Below are 15,929 nucleotides of genomic sequence, written 5' to 3' on the forward strand. Positions count from 1 at the left end.
AGACTCCGTCGCTGCCAAGTTCCAGGCAGCAACCAGGGTCTCCACCGGACTGCGGGCGAGAGTATCAGGAATGACCCCAAGCTCCGTCTGGAACCCCAAAGGGTCCATAAGTCGCCTGGGGCGGAACCACCTGGTCGGCTCCTCCTCCCTACAGTGGGGGTTTGGTCTCCGAAAGTCAAGCCTCAATAGGTAGTGGTCTGACCATGACAGGGGCAAGATCTCGCTACCCCTCAGACCAAGATCACAATTCCACTGCTCCGAGAGAAATACGAGGTCAAGAGTGTGACCCGCTGAGTGGGTTGGTCCCCGGATTACTTGGGTCAAGCCCATGGTTGTCATGGAAGCCATGAACTCCTGCGCTCCATCAGAGTGTTCACCGAGCGAAGGTAAATTGAAATCCCCCAGAACCATAAGTCTGGGGAACTCAACTGCCAGCTCGGCTATTGACTCGAGGAGCGAGGGGAGGGCTGTTGCAACGCAGTTGGGAGGCAGGTACGTTAGCAGCAAACCCACTTGACCCTTGAGGTCCAACTTCACCAGCAGGGACTCACACCCGACAAGCTCCGGAGCAGGGATCCTATGAGGTGCTAGAGACTCTCAAATAACAATGGCCACACCCCCACCCCTTCTCTGAGCTCTCGGCTGATGGAGCACCTGAAAACCCTCTGGGCACATCTCTACGAGGGGGACTCCTCCCTCCAGGCCCAGCCAGGTTTCAGTAATACATGCCAGGTCTGCCCTCTCGTCTAAAATTAAGTCCCAAACGAGAGGAGCTTTATGAACTACAGACCTGGCATTTAGTGACAGCAGCCTGAGGCCAGGGTCCTGATTACTCACACCATCTGGCCTTGGAGTGGGACTCGTAGGGCCGGAAGGAGGGATCTCTGTGACGTAGCGAGCCCTCCTTCCCCGGTAATGGCCTGCCCTAAAGTCCCCGCCATATCTGCCCCTCCCTGTTAAGACCGTAATGCTCCGGCCCACTCCCGTGTCCGTGGTCCCCCTACCCACCCCATAACTTCTGCGTGCTCCGGCAGGCCCTTCGAATCAAACATCCTGTGCCTGGATTGACCCAGGCCCCCCTAATACTTCTGCAGAGCACTCAGTATAGAGGGTACCTGGGTAAGGCCCCAGCCTACTCAGACATACACAGTCACAGCGCCATTCACTCCCCACTAACAATTTAAAAACACAGAGAGAATACAACAATAATAGGGGTTAAAAGTGGGCACATACAGCAACAGTCACATCATTCACACCTCACTCATAAAATGCGGAGACTAAAGTTGCGCAATCTAGGATGGAACAAAGTGAGAAGGGGGAGGGGGAGAGGTACTCCGCTCCTCTCCCTTCCTATGGCAGTTAGTTGATAAGATAGTTACGAGCCCAGCTCCAATCCACTGAGGGTATACAGAGGGGGGGGTGGCATTTCCCCCCCTCTGATAAGGTCAAAAAGTCCCAAAAAGTCTAAATGGTTAAAAGGACTGCCAAGGATGTTGAATCCGGGTTGCCAAAGGTATAGCAAAGCGTAGGGTCTGGGTGGCCGGAGTGGTGTCACTGGGGCAGCAAGAGGTAATGCTGATTGAGCCGGTATAGTTTGTTCGTAGGTGTAAAACTCTGAGGGCTGCAGTTGTAGGCAGAGTGGATAAGTGCCAATTAAGAAGATGGTAAAGATGACAGAGCAACGACAAAGAAATGAAAAAGGCACCAATAGCGGCCACTGGGAGGAGTCCAAGCTCCCAGCACACTGCCACTCCGGAGTAATAGTGCCTGATGTAAGGTGACTCAGTAAATAGCAATAATACTGGTCAGCACAGCACTCCTGAGGCAGTGGCAGCAGCTGGTGGTACTGGCCGCCACAGAGGGCCCGTTGTTGAATTTCCAGAGTTCCAGTCCCAGACCAAGCAGTCCCAGTCCAAGCAGGCAAATAGTCAGGCAGCGTAAAGCCCCGCAGGAACAGCGGCGAGATGGAAGAAAAACGCCGCGCCAGGATGCGGTCCAAGCATCTCTCCTGGGCTCCCCACCCCCTCTTCGGGGCATAAACCAACCCCTTGGTGCTGCCCGGCCAGAGAAAAAATTTGGCACCTCTCAAAGCAGCGGGGCCGAAGCCGCCGCCTCTCGTACAGAGCCGCCGCTTCCCAGCTGTTCCAAAGGGCCGACGAGAGAAACCACGCCGGGGGAGGTAACGCCGTCCCGGAGCCGCTCAAGGGCAGCCCCCTCCTCAAACAGCCACCTCCCTGGAGAGCCCGAACATTGGCACCCCACAGGAACCCCTCAGTTACCATATCAGGGGTCCTGGCCGCCAAGACTGGTCTCTTATTGTCTTCTAGTAATCGGAGCGATGAGGCTCGGCAGCCATTCCCGTTCTCACGCATGCGCAACTTCTAGTTTAGGCTTACACATGTCTATATAGTATGTCTCTGTGTGCAAGCTAATGCTCAGTATTGGTGATTAACAAAAAGTAAGAGTATTTTTCCTATATCATCGCTCACCTTAAAAAAAAAATTAAGATGTGATTATATTTTCCAATGGTATTGTTCTTCTTTACAAAAGGATATTGCATATTTTTGGCGTACTGATCCTCCCTATTGACCTTCCTTCTTGACAGTTAGGTAAAAGCTAAATGATAAAGAGCTATATAAAAGTCCAAGTATACAGAAGACCTTTGCTAATAGGCCCGAAATGTACCCAATATCTTCTTAATTTAATCTCTACAAAGTGTTAGAACTGAATAATCATAGTGCTCAGAGTGTAACAAAAGTAGAAATAGGTGGTATAACTTTCCTAATTAAAGCAGGACAATCCCTTCCATTGCCAGCCTCAGACATGTTGGCAGAGCAGCAACCAATAAATTCCCCATTTAATATTTATATTGTATTCAACATACTGTGAGGAATCCGTGTTCTGATGTATTTCAACAGTGCCCACGGAAGATCTGACAAGATGACATCATGTCAAGAATTCAGAGGAAACTAAATCTCACCTTTTCTATCCCAATACAGATCTAATGCTTAGATACTTTCACAGAATGTTAGAATCGGACCATGGGACACAAAATAACAGGCAGTTTGTTTGTATCCCCTTCCCCATGAGTTGTAAGCCGCCCTGAGTCCCCCCAGGGAAAAGAGCGGCCTATAAATAAACTTTCAAATCAAATCAAATCAAATTTACCCAGGTTTTATTTAGTTCAGATTACACAAATATGCACTTCAAATTCATGTCTCTATTAAAACAGTTGCCCAGAGGCCAAAATGTTCTCACTCATGCTATCTCCTTTGCAATGAACTCTATATATCCTCTAATCCCCAAACTTGCTCAAAGAGTAACCTGTAACGAGATAAATTATGTTGGCTTTCTTTGGAATTCTGAGTGGTGAAAGGATTCATGACAAAAGGTACATTCTTCATTTATTCACATTAAAGCTGTATTTCCCAAACCTGAGTAAATTAGCCAAAACTGGGTAAAAGCAATGTTTTTGGGGGAGTAACAAGAGACATTCCGTTACCCAATCACAACAGGGACATTTAAATAAGGACTTTCAGATACGTGGTTTTGGGTAACAAAGGAAAAATTTAGGAAGAATTGCATTAAAGCAATCTTATTTTTCAGACGCATGGGAATTAAATTCAGAATTTTTCAGCCAAGTCACAGGACATCTAGAAGAATTGACTAGAGGTGAGATGGGTTAAAAGAACTTTCACTGCAATATATTTATTATTATAAGACTCCTTTATGTATGGATTAATTGACAAGACAGCTACTATGTCTAAATGAACCAATAGATGTCTTCCAGATTTCTCTTCTGTTTTGGTTTTTAGTCTACTGTCTGAACTTCATTATATAAATGAACTAAGGGGAAATGGACTATACCTTCCTTCAAACCTGGTGCCCAACCACTAACAAAATCTAACAGAATCTAACAGAAAAGTAATCTGTATTTCTATTTGTCCATTTTTTCAATCTCAGCTGCTGCCTATAAGGAAATATCTCCAATGAAGTCCCATTGGCAATTCTCCAATTTTTACAGGGTATCTCACAGCTGTTGTAGAAGTAGGAAAGAAAAAAAATCTGTAATTCACTTCTGAAACAGAAAATAAAATGCAATTTAGCAAATGATTATTTTATTAAACAATAGTTAAACAGCATTTTAATACAATGTTCTGTTTCAATTTTATCCTTTTTATTCCAAGCATATTCTTTGACTAATGTTGTTGTCTATTATAAATAATAAGAATTGCACAATTGCACAAAGTAATCAAAAATAAAATGATAGTTGAGCTAATAGTAGAATGGTTGAATTTAAACCCCTTCCCATCTCAGAAAATAAGTTTGGCTCCTTTGAAGTTCTTGCTGAATTCAATTGTTGGTATATAATGTAGGTGCCACAATGATCTGAGGAGATGGGATGTAACTTTCTCTAAGGTCCTGCCATTTTAATGTTCTACTAGGCAGATTTATTTTCCATCAGACTATAGAATCAACTGGAAAAAAAGTAATTTCAAGGCAGCCAGGCAGGACACTGCAGCAGTTCTTCATCCTACATAGCCATGGGATATCATCCTTAGAGAACATAAAAAATAATAACAGCCAGAAAAGGGCTTGAGATTAAAAATCAGAATTCTTTGAAATAAAAAACAGTGTAACTGCCTGGATGGCAGCTGCCATCTTCCGTCAGGATACAGTAGTTGGTTTGCTTCTCAGAGGAAGCCTAGATTATCACCAGGTATCAAACTGTGCATGCTGAAATAACAAGGAAACCTTGCACCTGACTCTGCTCTTAAGATTTCCAGCAGCAGCCACTCAGCTGGCAAGCTGCAAAAGGAAGACCAATGGAAAAGGGGCTGTGAAGGATTTAGAAATTAGGTATCCTCTGGCAGATTGCAGACATGACTGTTTCAGATATGGCCTTCCAATCCTAGCTGCTTATGGTGACAACAAGTGTGGATTAAACACCCAATTTGCTGTTTAATGCAGATGGATTTCAGCCTTGTGCAGCCGAATAGCTGCTGAGGGGAAAAAACGAGCAAACAAACCAATCATAATCTCAAACATAGGAAAAATGTGTCTGGGTCCTAACTCACCAAAGGAATATAATTTCATCCTTGGGGACCCCAGATTTACACAAATAAATTGTATTGTTTAAGTAAGGCTTGCTCCGCTATAAATTGGAGATGACCTTCTCAATAAACACGGAAAAACTGTGAAAGAATTAGAGGAACACCTCACAATGCACTGGCTGGAATTCATGGAAATTGTAGTCTAATCATCTAGATGTCACCAGGATGAGTAAAACTGACCTCACCTATTCTCAACTACCCAAACATAAAATAAATCCCATATGCTATAAACATAAAACTTCCACACTTCCCTTATGAAGGTCACAATAATGCTCAGATACAACCTTACCTGGTACTGTAGATTAGTAACGTAAATTCTTTTAAGGAATTCAGACAAACAATAGTGTTCTTCTTCCAAGTTCTGGCATAAAGTAATGTAGAATGTTTTGATTCTAACTGTATAATTCTGTAGGCATATTTTTCACAGTTGTGTTTCCAACTTTGCTTGCCAAGTCTCCTAAAATATTTGACACAATATTTTCCTCTGTGTTCAGGCTCATTCAGAGGGTACAAGTCCCTCTGACATTTTGGGATTCCTCTTGTCCCAAAGCACTGGCACTGACATCAAGAAAAGAAACTATATAGATTTCACTATAATGAGTTTCAGTCACATTTTTAAGAACAAAATAAATCAATTACTACATTAAATCAATTACTGTACTTGACTAAATTCTGTCTGTTTTGCAGCTTTATTCTCTTTTCAAAATAAATACCAAATAACATCTTACAGCCGTATATTTATATTATTTCCAGTGTTTCAGCAGCACCATTAAGAATAAATTATCCATCTTTAGGTATCTTACAAATCAAATCATACAAATAAAAACAATCTCAAATTTGAAAAAAACAACACAGCATGCTGATCACAGAAGACAAGCATAGTTCTTAGTTTCTAAAAGATCTGTCAGAAAAGTTATTTCAGCTTTTCAAAAACTCCTTAGAATACGATTTCACCCCTTCTACCAAAGAATCATTCTGACCCCTTCCCCTGATTACTAATAAAATAAAATAAAACTTATACATTTCTATGCCTGAATATACAGGCGTTACTAATATTGTAATTCAATTCTGTTTATTTGAAAGCAAATCCTCCTGTGTTCACTAACTCTATGGAAAGTGTATTTGCTTTCCATCTTGGGTTTACCAACTCACCCATCAATTCTGTCCCTATATATCAGTTGGTACAACAGAATGTGTTTTGCATATTTTTGCACAGTGAAAATAGCTACTTAGACTATTATCCTTCTCTGCAATTCTTCCTCCAGTTTCAGCAATTTTAATCGCTCAGCTGGGGGAGTTGCAAAGTAGTTTTTTTGTTCTTCTGAGTATTTATCTTTTACTTCAACAATATCCCGATAGCTCCAGTCCCGCCAGTGGAAATTGAATTTCTCTAGTAGTTCTATTCTTTTTTCTTCTGTGGATACACAATCAATAGGGCTTTTTTGCAGCAAGAAGGGTACCTTGATATCTGGGAAAAGCAGAAGAGCTCGGATTGCAAACCAACCTCCATAAGAGGGGTGAATACAAACACCATAGATCTTCTGAAATGAAAGAAAACAAGTTGAAGACATGAATTTAACGACAACCAATGGCTCAAATCTTATGCAGAAAAAAGACAAATGCTGACTGGTACATGCATCATGTTAATCCCTGGATTGTTAAATATAGTATAATAACTGGATTCCCACAACTTATATCTAAAGTAAATAAACTACACTAAATAGATATATGGCTACAATTTTATTTCTTTCAAAAGATAACTGTGGAACTTTAGTAACAGGATTTGATCTGGAGTTTTCCACTACAATCATATTTCAAACCGTCATACCTATAGAAACTTGCCTTTCAGTTACTTTGAGAAATAGTTTCGAACAAAGTTGAAAATTAGTTGTGAGAGATGTTAATTTTCATAACTTTTATGCATTCCTTTTGTACCATTATTACATAAAGTGAAACAGGGTTTTCATGAAGCCTTTTGAAATCATATATCACTTTGGAAAAACAAAACAAATTAGGCACCTATTTGGCAGCAGTATACAAAGTAGGTTACTATTTTATTATAAAATTGTATGACTAAAAATCTATGAATATTAACTTGAAAATATGTCCACTAAATTTAATGGAATTATTCCCAAGCAAGAATATGCGTGAATTGTTACATCAGGAGTATGGCAAATTTATCATATTAACTATGGGGGAAGAACATCAGGAACTACTTGTCAAATAGGGACAGAGACACCCCTATTTTCCCAGCTATTTTCAAAGTCTCAGCCATTATACATCTCTACACCAAATGTGCTGTCCCAACAGTATACAGCTAATATAGGAATTAAGAGCTGTCTCCTTTAAGCAACTATCTCAAGGGAAATGTAACTACCTTATGGGAAATGTAGTCCCATAACATGTGACCACATCTGTGCTCCCTGATTGGGCAGTGGGGTATTTTGCCCGGGAAATTGTTTTATTACTGCGCACTCACTGAATCGCTATCAGCACTACCAGAAGCAGCTTTGCACCAGCGGCATGGGTTAGAGGAATTAATGTCTTTTTACACTACGTGATGGGACAGATCAGGGAAAGTCAGAAGAATCTTAACACTGAACTGTAAGTTTTGCTATTAAGGATTCCTGATAATAAACTTGATCTGAAAGTTATTCCCAAGCGTGGAGTTAATTGGCTGCCCGAGCAGAACCTCATTGCCCGGGGCAGAACAGTAAAAAGACATTAAAACTCCTTTAACCTCCTTTGTCTTCCTCTCTGAGCTCCTAAGTAAAAGACAGTAGAAATCCTTCAACCTCCTCAGAGCGAAAAGGCTTTGAAGTTATTCCCCTCAAGTTAAAAAAAAAAAAGAATCCTAAACTCCGTTTGCATTTAACTGAGAAAAGCTGCCAGGATTTCCCCGCCCCTTTTTGGAGCAAAGAGAAACATCCCGTCATCCAGAAGCTCCTGAGTAAATAAGACGTTGAGGAGGAATCCTAAACTCCGTTTGCATTTAACTGAGAAAAGCTGCCAGGATTTTCCCACCCTTTTTTGGAGCAAAGAGAAACATCCCGTTTCAGCAAAAAAGGCCGATTATCTCTCCTGAGGTGAAGGACTTAGTTGTGATTGAGAAAGTGTGTTAAAAGGAAATCAGGATTTGCATGATAAAGCAACCCCCCTTTCATTCCCAAAACTAACAAAAAAGAAGTTCTTTGTGTAGTATATGACTCATGGAAAAATCTCCATGCAAACGAAATTTGAGTAAGGAAGAAGCCAGCAGCCCAGAGCAGACCTCCTAACTCCTTTGAATTTATTGATGAGTTGTCCTGGCAACGAGAGGCAATAAAGAGGCCAACCGATGCAAGCCTGCAGAAAGCCAAAAGAGACATAAGGCAGAGGCAGACCAGCTGAATGAATTAAAAGAGAGTGCATGTTATGTTCTTGCTGATTTGTTATTGTTTGTGAAGTGGGAAAAGGTGCAAGCCCTTAGGAGGTGTCAAGCCAGCCAGGTCCAAGAGGGGTTCCGAGTCCGGGTGCTCACCCTTAGGAATCCCAACATTGGAGAGAGGCAGCTGAGCCAAAACCTCAATAGGAAACGCCATTGCCATCAATCCAAACAATAGACACAACAAACGCCATTTAGTGGCTACTCTAGAACTGCAGTCCAGTACCTTAAGCCAACACTAGCAACGCACTCGAGAGGCTGGCAGGTGAACTGCGCCTGCATCTCCAAAGCTTCTCAACGCACTCAAGTGGCTGGCTGGTGAACTGCGCCTGCATCTCCAAACTTCTCAGCGCACTCTAGTGGCTGGCAGGTGAACTGCGCCTGCATCTCCAAAGCTTCTCAACGCACTCTAGTGGCTGGCAGGTGAACTGCGCCTGTATCTCCAAAACTTCTCAACGCACTCTAGTGGCTGGCAGGTGAACTGCGCCTGTATCTCCAAAACTTCTCAACGCACTCTAGTGGCTGGCAGGTGAACTGCGCCTGCATCTCCAAAGCGTCTCAACGCACTCTAGTGGCTGGCAGGTGAACTGCACCTGCATCTCCAAAGCGTCTCAACGCACTCTAGTGGCTGGCAGGTGAACTGCGCCTGCATCTCCAAAGCTTCTCAACGCACCTCAATGGCCAACAAGTGTACTGCGCCCACATCTCCAAGTGTAGCAATGCACCCTAGTGGCTGACAAGTGAACTGCAGCTACCTCTTCAAGTCCTGCAACGCACCCTAGTGGCTGACAAGTGAACTGCGGCTACATCTTCAAGTCTTGCAACGCAACCTAGTGGCCAAAGAAGGGAGTTGGACTCAAAAATTGACAACGCATTCTAGACATTTTCTGAATTAATCCTAGTTATAGAACCTTTCTAACCATGGCAGAAGGGTCAGACATGCCTGAACCCATCATAGACTCTGAATTGGTCACCCAAAGCTCAGAATTGGATGTCCAGCTATCAGAAAAAGCGGAAACACATCAAACTGCCTATGACCTAAGACAGCATAGAAAGCCTACGCAGATTGTGCGGTCAAACCTCTTGGAGGAATGGGACAGGGTTTATCGAAAGTAGGAAAGTAGCCGGAAGCAGTTGCAGCATCTCTGCGACAAACTCGAAGACGATTTACCCCCAAAACGCCTCCGTTCTTTAAGTAGAGAGATGGACGAAATCTACAAGCTATGGAGATCTTATGGAGACCACCTCACTGCTATCCAGTTACAACTAAATGATGAAGAAGAACTCCAGGGGGAAATGTTGCGCATTCAGATGTTAAACAAAGAACGTAAAAAGCAGTTCCGATGCAGCAAAGACCTTATACAATCCAATTTGAAGAGGGAGACAGCCCCAGATGAGAAGGCTGAGTCGGTAACATCTCGACAGTCATATGTAGCTCCCTCTCATGCTTCCAAGAAAGCATCCTCATCCAATCCCAAGGGCGAGAAGGCTGAGTCGGTAGCATCTTGGCAGTCACATGTAGCTCCCTCTCATGCTTCCAGGAAAGCGTCCTCATCCAACCCCAAAGACACATCAGAAACAAATGCCAGATCTGAAGTGTCTCATCGTTCGCAAGCACCATCTCAGGGGTCACATGCAGCCCCCTTTCACGCTTCTAAGAGGACATCCTCATCTAGTCCAAGAGTTACACAGGGAGAGAAGGACGCATCAGTGAGGTCTCATCGTTCACATACGACATCTCAACAGTCACACGCAGTTTCCTCCCACGCCTCCAGAAAGGCCTCATCTTTCCGATCAAAGGCAGGTAGCAGCGTCTCACAGAAATCTTCCCGTTACGGCCACAGGTCACGAATATCTACAGCTGGAGAAGCACTAATAGAAGCTGAGATGGCAGAGATGGATCTAGAGACAGCAAAGGAAGAGCATCTGCTGAAGGAAAGGTTGGCAACCGTGGAAGCAGGAAAGGCAGCTGCAGAAGCCAAAGCTCAGGCAGAGAGAGCAGCAGCAGAAGCCAAAGCTCAGGCAGAGAAGGCAGCAGCAGAAGCAGAGAGTGCCAAAGTTAAGGCTCAACTGGAATACCTTCAGCGCAAGCGGGAAGCGAAAGGAAGACTAATACGGGCCAAAGTTCTACAGATGAAGGCTAACTGTTCCTCCCTCAACTTCAGTCCTAGGAAGCTGGAAAAAGATAACCAGCACAAGCATGTTAAGGCCTGCATGGATGACCCAAGCCCACCACAACAGGAACAAGGTGCAAAATCTCGATCTGGATCACGAGACTCAATAATCGACAGTCTCATCAATGTCCAAAATGAAGAAACGCACGTTATGCCATCAACATGCACCGGGTCCCAGTGCATGGTGGGGAGGGAAGTCAATGGATTCTGCAGAGAAGAGTTAGATAGGAGTGCACAGCTCCCACTGCCACCGTTACTAGAATGGGACAACCCACCAGATGATCGCAGTCAGATTGCGACACCAGAGGTAGCAAGCATCCCACCTCATCTGAAGCACATGAGTAATCACTCTCCTGTTCTAGATCCCAAAGCCGAAATCCTGCTCTTGCCAGGAACAGACTCCTCCAACGCTTTCACCCCTCAACAAGTGGTCAAAGGTCCAAAGGATTCCCCATCCGCCCTCAAGACAGAACTTGGAAGGGGCATCTTTGGGATGGTGTATGTCGATCGACCACAGGTCCCAACCCAGACAAACGTCTTCACAACTTCCACTCTCAGTAATGGAAGAACATCCCACTTGAAACCATGCCAAGAACACTTCACGACCTCGACACCCAAACCAGTTTTAGGAGCAACAGTGTTCCAGACCAGCAAAGAAGACAATGGCTTGGCCTTGTCAATAGAGAACAAAGAATTTCTGAGGTTCATGGTCAAGGAATTCCTGCAGGAGGCCACCAAGATTTGGATGGCTCCAATACCTCTTTGCATACCAAGGCAACAGTTGCCAAAAAACTATGAGCAACCCCTTTCTCACCTCTTCAATCTGAGACAAATCATGAACAAGAAGCCCGAAATGATAGCTAATTTAGTAGAGTTCATGAATAAGATGGTCCAGAACAGACACGCAGAACTTGCTCCACCTCTCAAAATTGATGAAGAATACTGGCACTCACCATCCTTTAGAAAGTGCCAGCCACAAGAGCCAGACCAGATTCGAGCACTTTTCGATACCAGCGTGCAATCCCACTCTGAATAAAGTGCCCTTCAAAAGTCCCAACCTCACCAACAGTCGACTCAGCATGCTCATTCAGCCCAGAAAGGAAGCTGACAACATCCAACAGATGTTCAACTTATTCCGTGTCAGAGAAAACCACCAAAGTTATCTATGTTTCATGTGGTCCAGCAACGAACAGCACAACCAACAGAGGCAAGAACGGCCAATATGGCGAGAATCCCTGAGTTGTCTCCAAGGCGTCCCTATCCAGCGCAAGTATGTTCCCACCTTGCCTATCGCCACAACGAAGGCGGTAACAGCTGTAGGATACATCAAGATCTACGGTGGGGAGAACAACGTTCACATCGTCTACGGTGGGAAGAACGTCCACATCAGTCTCATCATGGGAAGGGTGAAACTAGCACCACAACTACCCGTCAACCAGTCCCAAGAATCAACTCGCTTCAAACAACTCTCCAGACGGAAGCCTCTCATGTTGGGCTTAGCAGTAATCATCTTCACCACCCTCGTGGTTGAGGGTGCAGCCATCATCAACTCTCAAGCCTTGGTTCCAGAGTTTTCGGATCCTGAAATACCAACTGCCCTTACCCCAGCCACCTTACTGACCCAGAAGACAGGTGACTGGCCAGAACCAGAAGGGAACTTCATTCCCAAATACATGTATTGGAACTTGTGGCCTAAGGGACCTGTGTCCACGGGAACTCATGGCCTATGGGACTTGTGCACCAAGCCCCACCCTGTAATGATGAACTAGTTCGTCAGATGGAGGCTCAGGTCGCAAAGCAGATTTCCACCAAGAAACTCTACATCAGACCAATCAGCAACCCAGAACTGTTGCCATGAAAGACTGAACTAGAAGATTGAACCTCAGGCTTTGCATGCTTTGTGTTTACATGATTGTTTGCACTGTTCGATGCTATGCCTTGTGTAACCCAGTTAATCAGTTAGGTAGAGTTGCATGCTCAGTTATTTAGTCAGTTAATTACATGTTTGATATTAAGCCTTTGTTTATCTTTAGTTAAAGGCTAGTTGATAGTGGAATTTATAATTCCAGGTGGGGAGTGTGCTGTCCCAACAGTATACAGCTAATATAGGAATTAAGAGCTGTCTCCTTTAAGCAACTATCTCAAGGGAAATGTAACTACCTTATGGGAAATGTAGTCCCATAACATGTGACCACATCTGTGCTCCCTGATTGGGCAGTGGGGTATTTTGCCCGGGAAATTGTTTTATTACTGCGCACTCACTGAATCGCTATCAGCACTACCAGAAGCAGCTTTGCACCAGCGGCATGGGTTAGAGGAATTAATGTCTTTTTACACTACGTGATGGGACAGATCAGGGAAAGTCAGAAGAATCTTAACACTGAACTGTAAGTTTTGCTATTAAGGATTCCTGATAATAAACTTGATCTGAAAGTTATTCCCAAGCATGGAGTTAACTGGCTGCCCGAGTAGAACCTCATTGCCCGGGGCAGAACACCAAATATAATAATTAGTAAAAAATAAATGTGAGTTCATTGTTATGTACTCTCAGATAAGTGAGTACATTATTACATCCTTACAGTATTTGATCATGAATATTTTTAAACATTAGATTTCATATATAATTTTAAAATGATACATATATTTTTATTACTTGATCCTGGTTTTCTCTCTAAAAAATTGAGGGCAAATATCCCAATTGTTCAATTGCTATGTTGTTTCCCTAGAGGAAAAGCAGGACTTATGTTTTGAAACTAAAGATTTGCTATTTGTTTAAGATATGAAACAGTCAGGTGCAGAACAGTACTAAACATCAGTTTTCAAAAACAGAAATAATCTAGAAGTTGGCTCTCAGCTATTTGTACCATAAGATTGATAATGTAAATACACACCTAATCTGACCTCCATTTGTATCGGAATATATAAAATAAGTGGTCGATTATCAAACTATAATCCCCCTCTATCTTGCCAACCCTGTTAAGAGGAAAATCCTTTAGGACACCTTAATATTTATCTGCCGCATGTAGTGAAGCAAGTTCTCTATATTTTCATTCCTAAGAGATCAAATCATAAATTCAAGACTAGTCATGCCTGCCTACATTCCAGGTAAAGATATACCATATTTTTTGGACTATAAGATGCACCTAGCTTTAAAGAGGAGCAAAAAAAAAAAAAAATCTGCCTCTGCCTCCCAGCATCCATCCGGTATTCATCTGGCCCATTTGCCACAGCCTGTTTGCTGTCACCCATTCGTCGCCACGGTGGCCCATTTGCCAAGGCAGAACTGTTCTAGAAAAGCTGATCAGTGCCGCACCAACCCCCCCCCCCCCGCTGCAATGTTCGCTATATAAGACACACAGACATTTCCACCAACTTTTTTTAGGTGGGGGAGTGCATCACATACATACATACATACATACATATATACATAATTCCACAACTTTATAAAAAAAACCAATAGGAAAAATCAAAAGTTATTTTCAAAGCAACTTTTAAAATAATTTATGGAATGTTATTAGGTGCCGAGAAAAATTTCAGAGGCAAAATGTGCTGAAACTTCAAAATATAATCAGATCCTAGGCAGCCGCCACTATTCCACAATGGATGTTGGAGATATTTCTTTTTACTCTCCAATCCTTGTCCTCATATTTGAAAAACCTAACAAAACATATTGTACTAAAGAAAAATAATTAGCAATAGCAATAGCAATAAGACTTATATACCGCTTCATAGGGCTTTCAGCCCTCTCTAAGCAGTTTACAGAGTCGGCATATTGCCCCCACAATCTGGGTCCTCATTTTACCCACCTCGGAAGGATGGAAGGCTGAGTCAACCCTGAGCCAGTGAGATTTGAACTGCCGAGCTGCAGAACTAGCAGTCAGCTGAGGTGGCTGCACTACTGCACCCTAACCACTGCGCCACCTCGGCTCTCAATTGGTCTCAATTACAGTGATCTCCAATTTTATAATCTGTTCAAAGGAAGAGTGCAAATAGTCTTGCATTACACGTATGTATACACAAAGTGTAATATGTAAGCTTGATAATACAAGTGGAATGGAAGAGGAAATCGGGTACATAATCTGTAAAACATACTGAATTGATGAAATCAGAAATGACCCATCAGTTCTCAAAGAAAAAACCTCCCCTGCTGTTCCCAATTTGCTTACCTTTTCTCCCCAGGAATCTTGATGTACATCTTTTCTCTGATAGAGGTATGCAGCCCCAGATACATGTGCTGCTGTTTGGGCCAGGAATTTAGGCTTCCGGGTAGGCAGGATCTCATAATCATACATGATGTCCATGTTCTGGTCAGCAAGACTCTGGAAAGAAGAGTTTCCATTACAAGTGAACCTGCAATGTAAAGGAATAGTGGCTTGCAGACATGTGTAGAAATGTAAAAGCATTTCTACAAGTTCCTGTCTCATCTAATGATATGAAATGGTGATGAAGAAGTTACAGCTTCTTACAAAGGTAAGATCTGAAGTACATGGTATTATATTCTCTCAGGTATCATTGAATTTAATCTTAGGATTCTACCATTTATTTCATCAATCTCTTTAAGAAATTCATAGGTCTTCTCATGTGTAAAAGAAGCAAGTCCTTCAATAAGTGGTTTATAAACAACGCTATAGTAAAAAAAGTCTCCACACAAAGATTTCATTATTTTTTGTTTGCATACTATTAAACTGAGGCAACTGAATGGTATCAATTTGAATTAACCTTCTAAATACTGGAAAGTGGAGAAACAAGAAAAACTACTCTGAAGGGTCAAATTTATTGGTAATTACCTTTGTATAGCACTAACTTAACTATAGCCAAGCAAAGTCTATCACCCTATCACAAAGTCCATCTGGGTGGTTATAATAGGTAGAATGGAGCAAACTGAAGAAAGTAAAGAAAATTGTCCTATGCTAGAAACTTAACAGCCATAATTGCCTCTGTGCATAGAAGCGACAAGTCAGCAGGTGCATGTATAATGGAAAGTTGTGGTTGTGTTTGCACACTGTCAAGCCATTTTCAAATTTGAACAGAAGCCACAAAAGGTGAAATCATGCCACATGACATAAAGGCACTACCATGATGGAGTGATTTGTTTGTTTGTTTATTTATAAAATGTATTGGCTGCCCACCTCACCTCAGGATAGCTCTTGGCAGCTTACAATGCGGAGGTGGTATTCAGCAGGTTCTAATCAGTTCTGGAGAACCGGTAGCGGAAAT

General features: G+C 42.9%; 1 protein-coding gene across 7 annotated transcripts in view; it reads right to left on the bottom strand.

Annotated features, from left to right (window-relative positions):
- Window positions 1–3,158: 3,158 nt before the first annotated feature.
- MMACHC (metabolism of cobalamin associated C) overlaps window positions 3,159–15,929 on the bottom strand; it is a 42,169-nt gene continuing 29,398 nt past the window's right edge. For 2 of the 7 annotated variants that reach the window (XM_032217487.1, XM_032217488.1), the window contains exons 3-6: window positions 14,879–15,031; window positions 6,575–6,655; window positions 5,404–5,672; window positions 3,159–4,078 (exon numbers count right to left, since the gene is read on the bottom strand). In XM_032217487.1, coding sequence (XP_032073378.1) covers window positions 3,904–4,078; window positions 5,404–5,672; window positions 6,575–6,655; window positions 14,879–15,031 — 678 coding nt within the window. In that variant the 3' untranslated portion in view covers window positions 3,159–3,903. Of the gene's footprint in view, window positions 4,079–4,436; window positions 5,673–5,802; window positions 6,656–14,878; window positions 15,063–15,929 lie in introns of those variants that run through there. The other 5 variants (XM_032217491.1, XM_032217492.1, XM_032217493.1 and 2 more) reach the window with 4 other exon arrangements.

The sequence above is a fragment of the Thamnophis elegans genome, chromosome 5 (assembly GCF_009769535.1).
Source record: "Thamnophis elegans isolate rThaEle1 chromosome 5, rThaEle1.pri, whole genome shotgun sequence".
In the NCBI taxonomy this organism is placed as follows: domain Eukaryota; kingdom Metazoa; phylum Chordata; class Lepidosauria; order Squamata; family Colubridae; genus Thamnophis; species Thamnophis elegans.